The 19923-nt window shown below is 51.8% G+C and overlaps 2 protein-coding genes across 2 annotated transcripts; both read left to right on the forward strand.

Annotated features, from left to right (window-relative positions):
• Positions 1-7963: 7963 nt before the first annotated feature.
• Positions 7964-8920, forward strand: IUM83_11179 (Ankyrin repeat-containing protein; the record flags this gene model as incomplete). Its single annotated transcript, XM_067935726.1, has 1 exon — positions 7964-8920. The coding sequence occupies one exon, from the start codon at positions 7964-7966 to the stop codon at positions 8918-8920; it is 957 nt and encodes a 318-aa protein (XP_067785088.1).
• Positions 8921-9066: 146 nt separating this feature from the next.
• On the forward strand, positions 9067-9711 carry IUM83_11180 (uncharacterized protein; the record flags this gene model as incomplete). The annotated part of the gene is made up of 1 exon (XM_067935727.1): positions 9067-9711. One exon carries the CDS (start codon positions 9067-9069, stop codon positions 9709-9711), a length of 645 nt encoding a protein of 214 aa, XP_067784990.1.
• Between the last annotated feature and the right edge of the window lie 10212 nt (positions 9712-19923).

Here is a 19923-nt window from a genome sequence, read left to right on the forward strand (position 1 = left end):
CAGCTCGAAAGGCATGCACCAATCGTTGGGTGATGCTCGTGTTCCTTTCATCTCGTAGACAAAGGCGCGAAGCCATTGCATCGAGTTCTCGCTCTTGTTTCTGGTGCCCGAAAACGCCTTGATCTGCCCCAGTGGGCGATGCGTTGCCACCTCGATCCTCGGAGTCGCGTTAAGCAACTCGGATTCGGTCACCTCACGGATTTGGCGCAGGTACTCGCCCATCTGCGCTCCTCCATCGCCGGTAAAGTCCGCTTCTTCGTCCGACGAGTCGTCGGTGGGCCCGCGCTGCGGAGGTTCGTGCTCCGTCTTGAGTTGCTTTTCATGCCCCTGGCCGATTTTGAGTCATCGGTGGTGCGTCCAGCGCGGTCTGGTAGCCCGTAGTTGGTGGAGTCACCATGTGGAGTCTTGAAAGTACGGGGATCGCTCTCCTGACGCGCTAAACACCCCTCTGATGGGTTTTCGGCTGGGGTTTTCGCGGATTGTCCTCTTCGGAGTCGTCGGCAGCGGTACGCTAGCCAGGTCGACCACTTCGCGAGTCGCACGAGTCTTCCGCGAGTCGTCCAGAGTGAACGAGTTCACGCCGAAGGCTGTGCGGAGTCGCTTCTTCCATTTCCAGAGCTCCGCGCCTGCTTCGGCCGGCACCCAGCACTCCAGAGTCGACGGCGAAGGGTACTCCAGAGGCCGAAGACCCAATGCTTTCAGAAATCGTTCGGTTTCCTTCACCACTTGTTCGATTGTTACCGAACTCACTGGGCGAGCCAACTCGTGACACAAATCGGCCCAAACCGCCTGGCGAGTCATCGTTGGCTCGAATAGCTCACCCAGTCGCTCTTCTTCATCTCTTCGTATAGTCGACCGAGAACCTTGTTTGGCCGCCGGCGTGTCACCGTTGAGTGGCGGCCGGTTACCGGAGGTTTGCTCGGTCGCGAGTCGTCAGGACTGGTGACCTCGAGTCGTCGGCGGCGTCTTCAAAGTCTTCCAAGTCGTCATATGCAGGCCCTGGGCCATCCACATCATCCAGTTCATCCGCGAGGTTGCGCGTCACGGAACGCGTGTCATCGTCAGCTCAACCGCGAGGTTTCGCGACAACGAACGTGCCCACGCTGCGTCCCGCAGACAGCACTGCATCTTCCGGAGTCTCGGGTGTCACCACCGCTGGCGCAGGCGCCTTCTCCTCAGGTAATCGTCGTAGTCTTCATCCATTTCTTCGTCCTTGGCGTCGGATCCAGTCATCGAGTCGTCGAAGCTGACGGTCCGCTCAGCAATCGGGTCGAGGTGCGGCGTGATCAGGGCCGCCGTCGAGTCGTCGCCACGCGTTCCTCCAGTCTTCATCGGAGTTGCTGGTACCGCTGAACGTGATCCTTTCGTCATTTCTTCTTTCTTCGTCTCTTTTTTTTCTTCTTTTTCTTGTTCTTCTTCTTCTTCTTGGTTGCTCGTAAAGTCGATCGACCTGCAGTAGCACGAAACACAGAAGGTCACACCAATCAGGTCGCGGCACCAGTTGTCGTGTAGGAACGCGCTAAATTATATATGGCACACTTTCCCCACCAACAACACCCACCGAGTCACCGAAGACTCAATGGGCTTGTTAGGGTTTAGAACCTAGAAGGCCCAGGAACTTTCCCTTGCACCGGTTGATGTTTCCCCTGTGTACCGAGCTTCCGCTAGTCGACCGACAGAAGACTCAGCGTCACTAGCCACGAGCAAAGGCTAGCACGCTCTCACACAAAATATACCTCGCAGGCTCTCAGAAGGAATGGTCCCGGCCTTTTACGGCGTGATACGAGGGTGCCGGAGCTATACTCCGGCGGGCAGAAATAAATGGAGTGCGCTCTCGCTCCTCCAGTTCCTGGCGATGACTCGTCGCTACCAATACACCGGCCACTAACTCTTGGCCCTGCAATGAACACACGCTACACTAGTAGATGTGCCCACCGACAGTCATAATCCTACCTACCAGGTTTACCTTGAGCTGCAGGTCGTTCACTGCAGGCACCGGTGTCGCCCTTGCGTGGTTGGGAGGAAAAGCTGTTCTGTTATTGTTGCCCGAAGGCTTATCTTGTCTTCTCTTAAGTTTCCTATCGATCAATACAAATATCAAGTATAAACGCGTCCGTTTTGGACCACCAGTTGTAACTCACGACTCTTCGGCGCTTTCTCTGCGACGTGGCGGCGTTACCGACGACTCAAACGGCCGTTGAAACGCCACCGACGACTCGGGACAGGCGCCGATGACTCATAAGTTCGGATCTTGCCAGTAGGTTCGCACCGTACTTAGCGAGCTGCAACCGCCCGCGCTTGACTTGGGACCGTCGACGAGTCATCGTCACCGGCCTATTTAGGCCAATCAGCGATCAGGGAGTTTAGTCCAATGACTGGCGATGGGTTGTGACTTGCCAGTTAGCGCCGGCGCCTCGAGTCTTCTTCGCCCCTCGTCCCGCCTTTGGGTTTTGGCCTTGGCTTCATTTCCCGATACCACAGGAGCATGCTGGCAGTGAACGAGCTGAACGCGTTATCGACCTTCGCGATATTGGCGGTTTTGTGGATCAGCTTCGCTCTTCGCTGTTCGATATTCATCGGGAGGTGGCAGACGCGAAGGAGCGCCAGCAACTCCGAGATATGGCGGCGCATTAGGGCACTCCCGTCAACGTCGATGTTGACGATTTTGTGTTGTAGTCGAGAATCGATAAACGCTTGCCGAACAACAAGCTATTGGGCCATTGGGTCGGCCAATTCAGAGTGGTCACTGCTCTCGCCCATACCTTTGAAGCTGAGCACCTAGTCACCGGACGAAAATGTGGTGTCGAAAAATGCAGCTGAGATAGGGTGCGCAGAAGACTCGAGGCGCCAGCGCCAACTGGCAAGTCACAACCCATCGCTAGTCATTGGACCAAACTCCCCGATCGCTGATTGGCCTAAATTGGTCGGTGACGATGACTCGTCGACAGTTCCAAGTCAAGCGCGGGCGGTTGCAGCCCGCTAAGTACGGTGCGAACCTACTGGCAAGATCCGAACTTATGAGTCATCGGCGCCTGTCCCGAGTCGTCGGTGGCGTTTCAACGGCCGTTTGAGTCGTCGGTAACGCCGCCACGTCGCAGAGAAAGCGCCGAAGAGTCGTGAATTACAACTGGCGGTCCAAAACCGGACGCGTTTATACTTGATATTTGTATTGATCGATAGGAAACTTAAGAGAATACAGATAAGCCATTCGGGCAACAATAACAGAACAGCTTTTCCTCCCAACCACGCAAGGGCGACACCGGTGCCTGCAGTGAACGACCTGCAGCTCAAGGTAAACTTGGTAAGTAGGATTATGACGGTCGGTGGGCACATCTACTAGTGTAGCGTGTGTTCATCCCTGGCAGGGCCAAGAGTTAGTGGCCGGTGTATTGGTAGCGGCGAGTCATCGCCAGGAACTGGAGGAGCGAGAGCGCACTCCATTTATTTCTGCCCGCCGGAGTATAGCTCCGGCACCCTCGTATCACGCGAGGGCCTGCGAGGTATATTTGTGTGAGAGCGTGCTAGCCTATGCTAACAAACCGTATTATGACGCTAATGCTCAATCCGTCGTCGACTTAGCGGAAGCTCGGTACAGAGGAAACATCAACCCGAAAGTTCCTGGGCCTTCAGGTTCTAACCCTAACAAGCCCTTGGTCTTCGGTGACTCGGTGGGTGTTGTTGGTGGGGAAGTGTGCCTAGCGCGTGTTCCTGACAAAAGTACGATGTGCATGTCTCTCGTCTGAAGTTTTACGCAGACGCCGAGTTGGACACGACTACAGAGCTTTTGGAACTGGTCTCGAACCAAGGCATTCTTCTAGGAGTCGAGCAGTTTATTGACCACCGCTACAACCACGACCTGGACTGTTGGGAGCTTTTGTCGCGTGGGTCGGTCTCCAGGCTGTCGAAAATTTATGGGAACCGCTAGCTACGTTGATGCATGACGTCCCCGAAAAGGTGCGCGACTACGTTGGCGCTGCTCAAGACGACGAGCTCAGCGCTCGGTTTGACTAGTAGCACGATGCTGCCGCCGCATCCAAGCTTTGGAGGGCATTGTCGCCGTGATGGCGATCAAAGTTCAAGCTTGGACTGCGTTGCAGCACGAGTTCTCGCTGGTGCCCAATCAACTCCACTTCGGACGGCAGGACGCGCGCCAAGGTTATGGCATGGTAAGCTAGTGGACTGGGGCACGCCGTTTGTATATCGAGTGGGGGCTGGCACGCGGCTCTCACCGTTAGTGGGCGATAGCACGCTCTCACTTCAGCTTCGTGTAGGAGCGCGCTCTCGCGGAAGCGCTCGATTTGCTTTGATTTGCTCATTAATAAATTTCCTTCTTTGGAAACACCCCGGGTTCCGCGACAGCTGGCGAGACAATGACGTGGGCTGCTAATTACTATCTGTTACTCTACCACTATCCGCCTGTTCAGTAGCTGTGGCCCCTACTCACACGTCATAAGTATTGTTCAGCTGTTACCATCGTCACAACGGGTATGCTTTCCTGCTACCTGGCAAATTTCATATGTTATTTCGTTGTTTACCTAGACCAAGTCGTAAATGGATCCAGGAAACACTGCTTGTTGGCCGGTAAACGTGGGAGTGCGGAGTGGGCTAGCCGGTTAAGTTTCGTCCTACCAACATGTACATGTATTGGCGTGTGCGTCTCTTCTTTTGCGAGCTGTGCACACCTGATATTTATTCTCGTACATGTGCTAAGGGGAATCTGCCACTTTAGTGCACTAGAAGCATATTAGTGCACTAATAGAAACGACAATCACGCCAAAACCTACGAGCTCTGGTATATTACTGGATGAAATATTCGAAACCGTAAAACCTGCCATTATGTATACAGCTCCTGTTGGCTAACTCTCGACCACCCGATTTGTCTCGTCTGCTTTTGCAGTTAGTACTAGTGGCATGAGCTTGACTATTTGACTATCACTACCAAATTGACCTCGCCCCGAGAATCATGACCAAGAAGCGCGGAGACTACACCAAAAGCAAGCTAAACTCTACCGCACGCTAATTAAGTGGGTAGGCAAGCGCAAGAAAGGCGAATCGATGGAGTCTCAGTGACGTGGCCCTCAACCACGCCTGACAGCTGAGGCAGAGCAAAACCTTTGTGAGTGGATAATGGGGCGACAGCTTATCGGGAAGCCGGCCAAGCGTGAGGAAATCATTGCCAAGGCCGGCACGATCGCTGAGATGACCACGGGCACTGGCGTTGGTAGCGGCTGGTGCAGGCGCTTTATGAAGCGGCGCCGGCGTCGATTAAGCAAGCCGGTTGGCTTCACGTGAAGAAAACCGTCCAACAACAGCTTCTCGTCCTCCCACCACCACGCACGAAAGGCAGGAAGCGGAAGACAGCGACAGTTGGTGGACGATTGCTAACCCGTGAACTACTAGAGAACCTACAAGCAAAGCCTCAAAAGGCGCGGCAAAAAGGTTCCCGACTGACACCGGTTCATACGGAGGTTGAAAATGCTCCAGGCGCACCCGAGCAATCGCTGTTTGAAGCAATAGTTTAGTCAAGAGATAAGACCGACAGGCAAATCAATGTTAGTTACTGTAAGTCAATTGCACACACAGATGAATAATCATACCTTTATAACAGTGCGGAGAATTAACGTGTCCGAGGGGACTCAGAACCCGCGACAACCCTGCTCCCCGTAGAGGCCCTCATTAAGCCAGCGGCGTTAACCGACTGAGCTGTCAGCACTGTCGAAATGACAAATTATTTCCAAGATACATATCCTTTCAATACTGATGTGTTTGCGTTTTTATCGGGTATTATAGATTACCTAACCACTGAACGAAAGAAACACTGTCCCAGTTTGAGAATTGCTGGTTCATACAAATACTAAGATAAAAAGGAGCACTAAACTGGCAATCAGCAGGAAATAGGCCATTCACTACAATCCATCCAAACTACCCAATAAGAGCCTCTCCATACCAGAATTAATCTGTGAAAGAGAGTAAACAAACACCTGTCTGGGCATGCATATTGCACACTGAAACTCACAGTAGATTTTCGGCTACCGCGCCATGACTGATGCCCTTTGAAAAGTGCACTAAATTGGCAATTTACCTTAGTCACAGCCGCCCTCGTCCTTACTGACCACTGTTTAAATGTTTTAGTTGCCATGTTTGGATGAAGTATATGATGATATACTTCATCCGAACACGATGACAATATGTATGATATACTGTATATCTACTACATTGTGCTCATGGTATGCTTTTCGATAACAGGATTTCAGTTCAACAGATATGCAGTGCTGATTCTCTGTCGATAAATAGTGCTTGCAACAGGCGAGCAGTGACTGTGGAGGCCCAACACACGAGCAGGGGGAGAACAACAGATAATAATTATTTTCCAATGACGTGGTCGGAGCGGAGGGGGGGGGGGGCATCTCGTTTGGAGTGTTAAACTTTCCAACGGGAAATTATAAAGGTGGATTGGTAAGAGCTCACCGAGTGCGTGAACCGAGCATTTTTCCTCGGGATGGACGTCACGACAAGCGTAAAACTGTAGGCAATTAGACGGCCGAGACAAAAAAAATGCGTGGAGCGGTCCTGCATGTGATAATGAAAACAAAAGAACAACATGGCCTTTCGAACCCTCTGTGTTTACTTTACTGTTCGCTTACACTGTTTAAAGACGTTTCAATGTTCCTCAAAAATCAGCAATTGCGAACATGTGCATCGCCGGGATATCGATTCGAAGGTTTTTACTCGTTTTCCGATCAGAAGCAGCTTTCCTCAGAATTCAGTAGCGATTACTCATTTTTAAGGCCGCTCCGCGCTTTATCATGTTGTAAGTACATGTAGTAGCACTTCACAGCTCACATCGCAATTCACGAGATCTAGATGCACATATTTGGTTGGCGCGATGCAATGTCAATCGATTTTCCATCGCAGCAGGGCGACCAAGCCATTCCTAAGCAATTTTCTATGCTATGGATGAATTGGATTCGTTTGTTCAACGTTCTGCTGCCCATCACGCAACGGAGGATTGACGGAAACTGCGATATCGATGGAGGAAACCTATACAGTACATGTACACATCGTTTAGCATTTCTTGGAGAACGTGCGTCCGAGCAGAAAATCCATACGATTGTTTGGTTGTTAGGATCAACTGAGTCTAAGCATTGTTGGGATGTTATTATTGCTTCACTGGTCTATACAGCTGCTTACTAAAACCGCCGTAGGAGGTAAAGATATCAATGTGCAATCCGTGTGAGGGTCTTACATAAAACAACAATTGTCTTAGTAGCTATCTCAGTCGCATCGTTGTATCAGTAAGCAGGCTTATTATCTAGCCAACGCGAAACGTACCGAACGCTCACTCACAGGTACAGCGCGTACCTGACTAATGACAATTACCCATGTAGCCATTAAAAATAAATAATAGAATTATTTTAGTAGGGACTATTATTAATAGCTACATCTTGTTTAGAATTTTCTAAGCTGACGGTATACAATAGAAATTGTGTACCAATGGGTTGGCACAATTCCTCATTTTCCTCAGAATTAAGAATCGGCAAGGCCTTCCTCAGAAGTCAGCAAAAGTTCCTCAATTTTAAGTAGCACCCGAGATCGGATCAATCGGTTTTCAGGAGAGCACCTAGTTCAGCGTGTGACAGTCTTTTTGCCTTGTTAGCCGCTCTCTGATTCATGAGTCTAGCGTCAGCCTCGCACTTCTGCACTCAACTCAATGCTGAGTTGAGTTGCTAAGCCTCGCGCGCCTTAGCCGTATTGTCGAAAGGGTGCACCTCCCTCAACCGACGTAACCTCTACTTTGTCACATTTCTCTCGCCTCGTCTACTGTGTTCGTCACCTACGTCTGATAAAACAAATGTGCTTCCTACAGCTTCAACTGCCGCCAGCTGACCATGGCCCTATCCCTGGCTAACGAACGCCACCCGTTGCAAATGGGGCAGTGCAAGATCGGCGCTGGATTGCAGACATGTCCGTCGTTGCGAAGTCGTCCTCGACTGCGCCGGACTGGCCGCTGCTCTCGGCCGCAGCGCTGGTGACGCGCGAGTGCCTCCCGGCGGCGGGCGGTGCGCTGCCGCACGTGACCCGCCGCATCAGCGACTTCCTGGACACTCTGAGCCGCGCCGGCGTGTTCGCGGCCTCGTGCCGACGCGGCGACAGCGAGCGCGAGCTGTCCTACTTGTTCCGGCGGGACCCGAGCCCGCTGGCGCAGACGATGGTGCGCCACGCTGCCGCGGACGGCCACGCGCACGTGTTGAAGTGGCTCAAGGAGCACGACGACGGCGGCAACGCCAGTCTCTGGAAGGACTACAACTTCAGCCCCATGGACGAAGCCGCCAAGACCGGCCAGCTCTGCGTCTTGCAGTGGCTGCACGAGAACGTCTCGGACTGCTTCGCCGGCCGCGCCATGAGCTGGGCCGCCAGCAACGGCCACCTGGAGGCAGTCAAGTGGCTGCACTTGAACCGCCAGGACCTGTGCGTCAACTATGCCATGGACTTCGCCGCCGCCAACGGACACCTGCACGTGGTGCAATACCTGCACAGCCACCGGCGCGAGGGCTGCACGACGTGGGCCATGGACGGAGCCGCCACGAACGGCCATCTACAGGTCGTGCACTGGCTTCACCAGAACCGACGCGAGGGCTGCACCAAGGCGTCGGTGGACGGCGCGGCGGCCCACGGTCACCTCACAGTGGTGCAGTATCTGTTGCAGACCGTCCGCCTGCCGGACGAGAAGCACTGGCTCGGCTGGGCTTTCACCGCCGCGGCGGACAACGGTCGCGTCGACGTGGTGGACTGGGTGCACTCGCACTACCGCGAGGACTTCAGCGACAGCATGCTCGCCTTCGCGCTATCCGCCGCCACGGACAACGGACACTCCGAGATGGCGCAGTGGCTCAGTACACAGCTCGGCGAGCGCCGATGACACGAATTGCATGCACTGGGCAGACTAAACACACACATAAGTACTCAATAATGAGCATGCCGCCGCGTTTCTCGGCGCGCGAAAGGTTGCATAGACCACCATCAGCATATTCTCCATACTTGAAGTATTCGGCGACAGCAGCAACGATGGCGACCAGCTCCAGCAGCTCTGAGAGTGCAGCCGCGTGGCCGCTGCTGACGACGACGCTCGTGGTGTGTCGCGAGTGTCTGCCGGGGGCGCTGCCGCACGTGTCCAGGAGGATCAACGTGTATCTCGACAGCTTCTCGCGGAGGGGCGCCTTGGTGCGCGCGTGTCGACGCGGCTACTCTCTTCGAGCGTTTGAGTACTTGGCCGCGAGGGAAAGCGACCCCTGCACAGAAGACGTGGCGAGGGCGGCCGCGCGTTCGGGCCGCGTGGAGGTTGTGCGCTGGTTCCTGGAGCTCAGCGACAGAAGAGGAGAGACCACCGACTGGCCCATGATGGACTGGACGGCGTCGAGGGGCCACATGGAGGCCACGCGGTGGCTATGGGCGAACCGAGAGGAGGGCTGCCCCTCGCTGGCGGTCATTGGGGCCGCGAGGAACGGCAGGCTCGAGATACTGCAGTGGCTCGAGCAGAACGTGCCGGTGGACGATAGTGTGTGGGAGCGCGCCATCTTCCACGCTGCCAGATACGGCCACCTGCAGGTGGTTCAGTGGCTCTACCCGAAACAGGGCGACCGCAGAAGCAGCGATCTGAGGTTGGCGCTGACATTCGCGGCGAGAAGAGGACACGAAGACGTGGTGCACTGACTGAATTCCCAGCGCACGCTGCCCAGTCATGTGTGCTAGACTAGAACAATCGCATTGCGATCCTCTAGCTGGGTTTCTTGTGGGCGGCGAGTTCGCCAGTCAATAGACTTGTTTGGTTTGCACGCACCTAAGGTTTGGAGCGATAGGCACGGAGAAACAAAAGTGGCGATTGAAAATACGTTGCGCACCAAGGACAAGAAGCACCAACCTCACGGATGTGGTCGGACCAAATTGACACCGATCTACTTCGAGGTATTGTGAGATCGGCTGACTCCAAGAGGAGCCGTCCTGTAGTGTCTGCAGAATGAAGACACGGTTGGGGAGCCGGCGGGGCTCCCTGAAGGTATGGCCAAAGTGAATATGTATGATATGAACTACTTCTAGTGCTGCGGCTCCTGCTAACCAGTGAAGCCGCAGTTATCGCAATCTAACTTGTCGTTCACAAGTCATCAACTTTGTCGTTATAGTGCACTAGATTTCTGGCTGGACATCAGTTTTTGCGTTATGCTGTCATCATGCTTCGTGTTATAAGCAAGACTCGCAGCCGCAGTCATCACGCTTGCCGTGATGACTGCAAGCAGATGGCGCTGCTGCTAACTTGGGCAGGCTGGAGATTGCCTCCACTACACGTCCTCTGAGGATGGATTTCGATTGAGGAAATGGTCGCCTCAACCAGATACACAGTGTAGAAACGCCACTTACATTAAGGGCAGTGTGATAAAATTCTCAAGCATGCTAGCGGAGTACTGTACACACCAAAGTGAGCTCTACGAATGTAGTGGAAATACATGTACTATTGTGCCTTTCAGTCAGATTGTCCAAATCGGACTCTTAGGCCCTGGTCCAAGTGAAGAACGCGTGCCAATGAACCGAGAGTTAGGTTAATAGTTGAGATACTTGGCCACGACTGGCACATGTGCTGTGGCTGGTCCAAGCGTGCACCGCCAACCACCACAGTCACCAGTGTACCCACTGTCTCGCCTTCACTTTCAATTCCGCCCCCTCAAAAGAAAGCACCTCATTTTCCCGTCATGAGCGGCCAAGCTGCGCCGGTACCGGAGTCGTGGCCCTCCTTGTTCGAAGGTCGTCGAGCTAAATGTTGAGGTGTGCGTTGGAGGCCCACGAAGGCTGCGTTGATCTGCAACCGAGATGACAGCAGCAGCGGCACAGGCAATAACAACAGCACATATTGCAGCAGTTTCACTATCCATCGCTAGCACAAAAATTCTCTGGCTGGCACACGTCGCGCTGGCGTTCCAGGAAGTTGTGTTCCTGGTCCAAATGGGTACAGTGTACCAAAACCGTTAGCCAATTGAAAGGCTTGAAATTGCCCAGCTCGGAACACGTTCTTCACTTGGACCAGGGCCTTATACTCCGAGTGGCAAACCAGCAGGCTATATGGATAGGTAAACTGACTCGTATTAAGAGCTGTCTAGAGGCGATTAAGGCAACATGGGATTAACTGGACCAATGAAAAAGGTTCTGATGCGGATAGAGGTCGTACAACGATCTTCCGTCTATTAGGTATATTATATTGTCCGGTCCTTCATTTTGTCCGTCTAATAGGTGGCCTTAACCTGAATGCATGTAGGGGTAGGGTTACATTATTCAATACACCAAGCTCAGTTTTAATCAAGGCACTCAAGTCGCTCAATACACATTACAGGTGTCCCCGCTGAATCTGCAAAGGTGGGACCAAAAAAAACTGCGAGGTTACAATATCTTCACAGGTTGCGCATAGAAGCTAATGTACTTCTTTTATAGACGCCAATGTACTGCTTTTTAATGAAGAATGTTACGGATCGACATAGCTGAGTTTGCGCTAGATACGATGCCAGAATGCATCCAGCAGTTCCTGATAGAGAGGCCGGAGTTACAGCATTCCAAGCCTGTGACGCCCAACTTAAGGCTGTATAGATTGAGATCTTCTCCTGCGGCAACCCTACAATATACCGATCAATGCTATCCTCGACCTTAATGCGCGTAAAGAGACTCTTGATGCACGCAATGATGCCCTGATCTAAGATATAATGTTCATTGTGGGCCTTTCATTTTCTACCGTGATCTAGCAACTCGATGTTTCCCGCAGAGAGACATTTAGCCGCAATGATCTTACTAATTCAGTACATATCACCAGACAGCTGTGGCAAATCTTGTGCACTGGCAGACTCCCGCACACTCTGTGTTCGCGGTAGATAGCCGATGGCAGTTGCAGATTCAGCGGGGACACCTGTAGTAAATACAATTTATCACCCAAAAGCAACCACTTAGGTCCCCACAGACACTATTCATTGTCTGGTTGACGGTATCCTGAACAATGCGCACGCACACGCGACGAATGTCAATTTAGGGGGATGCCTTAGAGGGACTGTCGCCCGAATGGGTTTATGCCTTGCTGCTGCGTTCCCGTCGATTTGGTTTCTTACAGCGGAACCCAGTCTTCTCGAACTTAGTAATCCAGCGCCGGTTCATGACTGTCAAGTATTGCCCCCGCCATTTCAGCATCCGTACCATGTATGTAGACAACCGCCCTCTATCACAGATCGTCAGAGCAGGTCATCTTAACAGGCGATCCAGTTAAGAGGGGGACGTTTTGGGGGGGAAACTAAAAAAAAAAAATTAAATGCGGAAATTGTCCTATTTCAATGAAATTTTAGTCGGAACATAACTAGAATTTCTAATGACGAATGAATCAAGCCCGGCTTTCGTAGCTGCACTGGTTGTGCCATGGCAAGGCATGCAAGCAGCATGCCGATACTAGCACTGTTTGAAGCATTTGTAGGGATTTGGAGGTATGAGACATTTGATAGTGGTACAGACAGCTCGGCCACGTGCACGTCTCGATGCGTTGGAGGGGGGGATTTCTCAGTGGCGCAGAATTCCAAATGGAGGGGGGACGAGAAGACTCTGGTGGCGGAATCTATCCGCTCATTACCTGAGCCACAGAGACCGAGTGCAAGGACCGAAGGCGGTGCTTACTGCGCGCTCTCCCTGCCGAACTGCGCGATGGACAAATTGTTCTCACCCTCCCACGAGCCCACCGCCGTCTTGCCGTCTTTGTGGAGACGAAGCTACACATTGTGGAGAGATGGGGACACATTGTGGAGAGATGGGGACACATTGTGGAGAGATGGGGCAATGCAGACCACTCTACCTCCTCGTTTTCCGAATTTAGACATGCATCGCGTTCACACCAAGGGCAATCAGGCGCTGTTTTCGAGCGCTCATGCTAAGATGTGAGCTGCGTTCAAGTGAATAAAGACAGCATATTTATAGGTTTGAAATATCGATCTATCTGATGATGCTAGTTTCACGACCTGAAAATAAAGACCGCAATTACTTGGCTCGACGATTTTCCCCATTTTGGGCCCTTTTTTCCCTCTTCTTAACTGGATCGCCTGTTAAAGACAGTATTCTCCGAATGGCCAGGAAAATCTCCCCAAACTGAGGCGGTCGGCTTATCTGTGATTGCGATGTACAGTGCGAACCCCCGTTTTCGAGGAGGGTGGACCATAAAAGAAACGAGAGGGTAATAAACTATGCCATGGACATTAAAATGATTTGCTATTTGACACTGTATTTCACTTAATCCGGGCCTTATAAATGAAGCCTGTTCGGCACCAGCAGTTGCGAATAGTTCATCGGAGATCCTTTAAAGCCCTCAGAGCAACACTTCATTGCGAAGAAGAGATCCACAGTCTTATACCATGTTTGCGCTAAGACAAAGTTCGTGTTTCTGAGTTAGTGTCAGCGTAGTGTACCAGGAGGGGCGACGCAACATTTGTACGATACAGAAATGTTTAATGAGATCAGGGGCATGAAAAGGTCTATGCACCCGAGTTTAAGTCAATCTCGGAGAACGTGTCATCCCTCCCTTGATACAGGGAAAACCTTTGAAAACGGAGATGTGCACGCCACTTGCGCAATCCAGTCCTATCCCAAAAGCTATCATCCGAGTGCCTCCGAATGTACGGAGTATTATTTCTAACAGTTTATTAGAGGTCAGCAGCCGCGAAAACGGGGGGTCGCACTGTTTTACCAGCAAAATCGCCGAATACTACATAACTGTTTTCATCATCTTCATCTTTGTTACAGCCAAATGCATAATAACATAGTCCGGTACTTGATCGGGTTATCTCGCTGATATTGTTTTTTGGCTTCTTGCTCAGTAGCACGTTTCGCACGTCCGAGTTAGTCAGAAGAGCTTGCTGAACTTCGACAGTGTATATGTCAACACTGGAGCTACCGTATAACAGCGCATAAAGCAACCATGACCATGCAACGTCGCTCTTGGTTGAACATAATTCCGCTACCGCCCAGCAGATCGCTGGAACACCTTTTCCATATGCCATGCACCCTGGGGGAGGGGGGGGGGGGGCTCGCTTGTGTTGACGAAGGTTATCACTGCGTTTTAGAAAATCTGGCCCACGGGACAGCAGCGAACCCCAGCTCGAATTAACTCGGCTCGTTCGGCTTTCCCGATCTATTAATAGCGCCGTATTTGGCAGACCCCACGCATAGGCATTATTAGTACGTGTAGGACGTAAGTCCTACGTAATCAGACGCACCCTGATCATGGCGTAGTCGTTGTGTCTGCAGAGCATGTTGAAGCTGAGTGTGGAAATGGTGTCTCTGCATACTTCCTCCTACTAGTAACTCACACGGTGTGACTTGGTTGTGAGGCTCACACTCTGTGAGTCGCAGCAGGGTTGTGCATATTCCCATCCTAAACTACATCGGATGCGCCATCTTTTCACGCCAGATCAAGTGTGCAACATGATTGCGTCAATTTGTATCTACTGTAGTACACGTAACGTACCATCTTCGCAACAAATAAACTTCTCAATGTGCCGCCTTCGAGTAACTTGGGAAACCAACGACCCTTCAAGCCTTCTTCCCAACATGACCATGTCTGCCACCGCCGTACAGCAAGTGGCACAAAACCATGCTGGTGCTCCACCTCCTGCTCACGCTGTCGCCCAGCGAAGCGAAGCGACCCACCGCGAACCAAGCTCGCAGGGAAACAACCAACCTGAAGCCGGCGTACCCGCTCCCGTGAGTGCTAGTGGCGACGCCCCGGTGCACGGTCCAACACCGCAACGTAACGGACCCCCTAAAAGTGGAATCGCTATTGGTGGCCTCCTGAATGGAAGTCACGAGTTCCGCGAGGACAATTGTGGCCAAAATGAAGACCAACCTGGCGGCATAATAGCGGACGAAGATAGTCTGGAGTTAGTACGCGAAGCGTACAACAAATGTGTCCGAGATCCTGAACAACTTCTTCGCCTTGCCGAAAACGCGCAACCTACTCCCGTTCGGGATGCTCCGTTCAGCGTTCAAGCAAGCTTTGGTGGAAACCTCCAAAATTTGTCACGCCCGAAGATTATCGTCAACCTGAAGCTGATCGACGATAACCCAATCATTCGAGACTTACTGGACAAACACGCCATCGTGCATGTGCACAAGCTACCTCGAAACCGACTGATGTTCCAGATAGACTCCAAAGAAACAAAAAGAAACTTGAGGGACAACGTTGTGTGTTCCTCGGAAAAAGACTGGCGTTTGAGGGTTGTGATCCACTCTCAGACAACTACTTCATCGATATCATGGGCGTTCGCACCCAAGCCACTGCTAGAAAGGTGTTTCAAGCGTTGGTACTAATGGGTTGCAAGCCAATCTACTACAACGCTACATTCATCAGCCGGGAAACACGAGTGTCTTCAGGGATTCTACGTTACGTTCTTGCAAGGCCAACATGTCCGCCGAGCTTACTGGTCAACGGATCGGTATGCTCACAGTGTTTAATGGACGGTGTCCTATACGCGGTCAAAGGCAGAGACGTGCCTCCTCAGTACTACCACCTCCAGCCAAGCAAAATGGCTCCCAACTCTCTCGACCTGAGCAAACTGCCGTTCGGGGAATACCGGCAGAAAGTGTCGAACATTGAGAAACCTCGCAAGCAAACGTCCAAACAATTAGGAGAGAAATGATCACGCGAGGGAGACATTGCCAGTCACGCAATGCCACCCCCGATCGGCATCGATATCACTATGGAGAGCGCGGAAAACACGGGCACAGTCCTAAGCCCGGTCTCGCATGGCGCTGAGTCCGATGACATCCAACTCGATCTATCCCTAGACATTGGCGCAGATTCGGACATGTCAGAGCCTTCATCTCCGACAACCGAATTCCCAGGCGATACATTCGCACATCCGCCCAAGAGAATACAGAGCCGACGAAGTGGTCCACCACCAACGACGTCGTCACAATCCTGGAACTCACCCAACTTCTGGAGTCACCTCGATGAACTAGACCCGGAGTTGGAATGTTGTGTGTCGAACCCCGAAGAAAATGGGGATTCGGGCTACCAAATCGTAGAAACCCGCATCAGACCGTCGGAACAGAGCACCAACAGCAACGAGTACACGTACTACTGTGGAGAAGCGAATTCCGGGAAATGGGTGATTGGGAGCAATCGGCAAAAAGATGGATCTTGACGGAGTCACTATACCGCGGAAGTGACACCCGAGAAGCCAGATCGAACGAATCTGGTGATGCGGGTGGATCGAGGCTATCATATGTGTGTGGCGTCAAAGGGAGACTACTGGAAATACTACAAGATGACACATAAGACGTCTACATACGGCAGAGGGCCAGATCCGCACTATCGGAAGTGGTTGGATCCAGATCACATGTACCCATGTGGATCCAGACCCGGGTCACCTGTACCCAGGCGGATCTGAGCTTCTGTGGGATGACTAGGATACGCTAAGCGGTGGATGGAGCTTACGCCACCCAGATCAAGACAAATTAACCCAGATCAGAGACGGTGGGATCCGGATCACATGTACCCATGTGGATCCAGATCCAGATCACATGCACCCATGCGGATCTGGGCCTCTGAGAGGTGGCAATGGCAAGTGAAGTGGAGAAAGGCGTTTGCGACGACCAAAGGACTCAAGATCAGCGAGGATCAGCGTGGATCCAGCGGATTTGGGAGAGGTGGATCCAGATCTCATGTACCCATGTGGATCTGGATCCGGATCCCGTACGCCAGAGCGGATCCAAGCCTCTGGTAGACGGCTAAGACGAGGAAAGTGAGGAAAGGAGGTCGCAACAGCACAGGGACCCCAGATCAACGCAGACCGACCCAGATCAAGGCACTTCGGAGATCAGCGGATCTGGATCTGGGGATCAGGTGGATCTGGGGATCTGGGACTCAGTGGGTGATCTGGCGGCTACAGCTCAACGGAGGGAACAAGCGATGATGCAGTGAAGGTAGAGGTGGTCCGTAGAGCCGGCAGGTACAGATGGGAAGATAGTTCGGATTGGGTGATAGGATTTTGGGATAGGATTGGGCATAACCATAAATCAGAGTCGAATTTGCCTGGAAGTGCTCAAGTGGTCTGGACCCGCAGCGGGGAAACGCATATTGGCCCCGCTCGACGTACGCTGTGGAGATTGGATTTGGCTCCACACGCACCCCAAGATTACCAAGCGCCAGCAAGCGGCCCTCACCCCCAAAGAGTCAAATTTGCCTTGGACAACGCAAGTGCCTTCGCCTTCGCCTGGAATCGGGATCGACATTGGCCCGCCAAGAAGCAGCAAGGTACTGGGTAGCAGATCTAGTGTTGGTTGAATAATCTGGATAATATATTGGCCAGATCAACCTTCCTAGTGAACTCCCTACAAGTGCAGATCAAGTAGTTAACGCCGGGTGATCCTTGATTCTCAACTACCCTGATCCCGCTATAGGAAGCGGTAAGTACGACAAAGGGCGACCTACCAAGTCGCAACAAGGGCCTACAACACACCACAAGGCGACCACTCGGCCGGATCCACATCCAGGCCGCCAGATCCAAGTCGGGAATCACTTGATCTGGACCAAGAACCGCGAGCAGAGTGAAGATTTCCGCGCTGCTCCACCGGATCCCCGCGTCTCGCCAAGACGTTCCTACGTCAACACTTTGACTCTTCAGAAGTTACCAGAGGAGCAAGATCCAACCCTACCGACGGGTACACAAGGTGAGGAGTTCAGCACTGATCACGGATCATCGGAGTGCCCCCTCCGTTAGTCGGTGTCCGGGCGCTGTTGGGAAGTTGGATCTAGCATAATCGCAGATTTTGCTGATCCCGCTACACCACACTACCACGAAAAAAAAGAAAAACAAGGTGAAACTATCGACGAACCCTATTACAGTCAGAGAATTGATTCCAGAGATGGCGGAAAACATCGTCAAATCAAAACTCTTTTTCGAACAAGAAAACAAAACCCTTCAGCAGGCATTAGAAGCAGAGGAAACGAAGGTTTTCTCGAGCGAAACGAGCTCCGAAAATGTGATGAAAGAGATTAGCAAAAACCGTCTAGCTTTCTTGCTGAAAGCCGCACGGTGGATGCGCCAAAAATCAGATCTGATTGAAGAACTAGCGCGTGTGCACCTGTGGTTCCGCTGTGTGCACGGCTCAGTGACCAACGGCAACAAATTCACTACAAAATGGAAAAAACGGACTGGGCTTACTGCCCCGACATCCATACGGCGTTATTCAAAAGAACCGGAGAAATGCTGGTGAACATGACGGACGAGTCGAAACTATACGATATCTCTCTAGCACTGGCGCTGTTTGAACTGCTGTTGTATGCCGCAGCCCATGAGATCTTCAAAAACGACTTCTGGATCCAAACGTTAGCCTGCCACCTCAGACACCCGACTACTACACCCGAATGTACTAAGGGCTATCCTTCGCACTGAGTGCGGACGGATCATTCTAGATCGAGTGACAAGCTCTGGGTGGACACACCCAATCCTGGCCACACTCATCCACCGGAGGAACAACCATGACTGGCTAGCAGAGGAAAAAGCGATGCTACAAATGCAAGTGCAGGATGGCAACATGCTGCTAGCAGCAGGCCCACTGTACATTGACTGCTAAGGGTTCGCTCTGGGAAAGCGTATCCATCTTGACCGTAAATACTAACGGTGTCAAGAAACATGGGTACAAACTGATTTACAAGACGATTTCTAACTACCACGTGACCTGCTTACAAGAGACGAAGTTTAGAGATGTTCATCATGCCAACAAATTTCAATTCCTTCTGAAAGCCACTTTCGACTGCAAATATTTCATATCAGACCGAAATGCCGTGCATACAACCACTCAGTTCTCTAGAAGTGGCGGAGTTGCAACCATAATCCATAACGATTTTCCTGGATTTGATTCAGCTGAAGAAATGGAAGATTGGACAATCCCCGGTCGTTACCTAGTAGTGCAAATACGGGTTCAAAACAAAGATCTATACATCCACAATGTGTATGCACCGGTCGACCCACAAGAAAATTATAACTTCTATGAGACCCTGTTGACACGGGACCTCAACCGTGGCGACGTACACTGGGTAATGGGAGACCTAAATGTGACCTTTAACCCACTTCTAGACTCGGCTACGGTGTCAGCTAGACATAACCAACCAAGACAGAGCGCTTTGGAGTGGATAGCTAGTCTAGGCGTATCTGATTGTTGGCGAATTCAACACCCAGAGCGCCGTGTCTTCACAGGACCACCACCCAGGAAAAACAGACTCGATTATTGCTTTATGTCCGATACATTCACGACACGCTACTACGGATCATCACGCTACTTTCAAGTTCCTCACTCGGGTGATCATTTAGCACATAGTGTCACCTTAAGGCAATGCCGCCAACCGCGAGGTAAAGGGTATTGGCACCTCCCCACAAAAATGTTGGAATGTCCACTCATCAAAGAAGCAATCGAAAACGAAGCAAAACTCCTCCTTCCAGACATACTTAACGCCAATAACCCTGGCTTAGTATGGGGAGGGTGGAAACGCCGAATGGCACACCAGTTAAAATCCCTGCAAGCAGTAATGGCGATCCAAGAAAATCAAGGCCTTCGAGCAGCGGAAAAATGCTTCGAACACAGCATGGAAAATTACGTCGATAATCCGGCACCCAGTGTCCATAACACTTATCAAGACGCAAAATCTGTCTATACAGAGCGGAAAGAACATGCGGCTCGACTCCAACAGGACTCTGCCTTTGATTTCCACGCGGGTAGCGTGGAGACATCAACCTCAGCATTTTTTCGACATCCTATTTCCCTACTGCGCCCTGTGCAGGTGACGTCAGTGAAATTAGAGTCGGGGGAAATATCCACCGATCCTCAAGAAGTGCAACAACGTTTTCGTTCCCACTG

This window comes from Phytophthora cinnamomi (genome assembly GCF_018691715.1).
Source record: "Phytophthora cinnamomi strain GKB4 chromosome Unknown Contig83, whole genome shotgun sequence".
NCBI lineage: Eukaryota > Oomycota > Peronosporomycetes > Peronosporales > Peronosporaceae > Phytophthora > Phytophthora cinnamomi.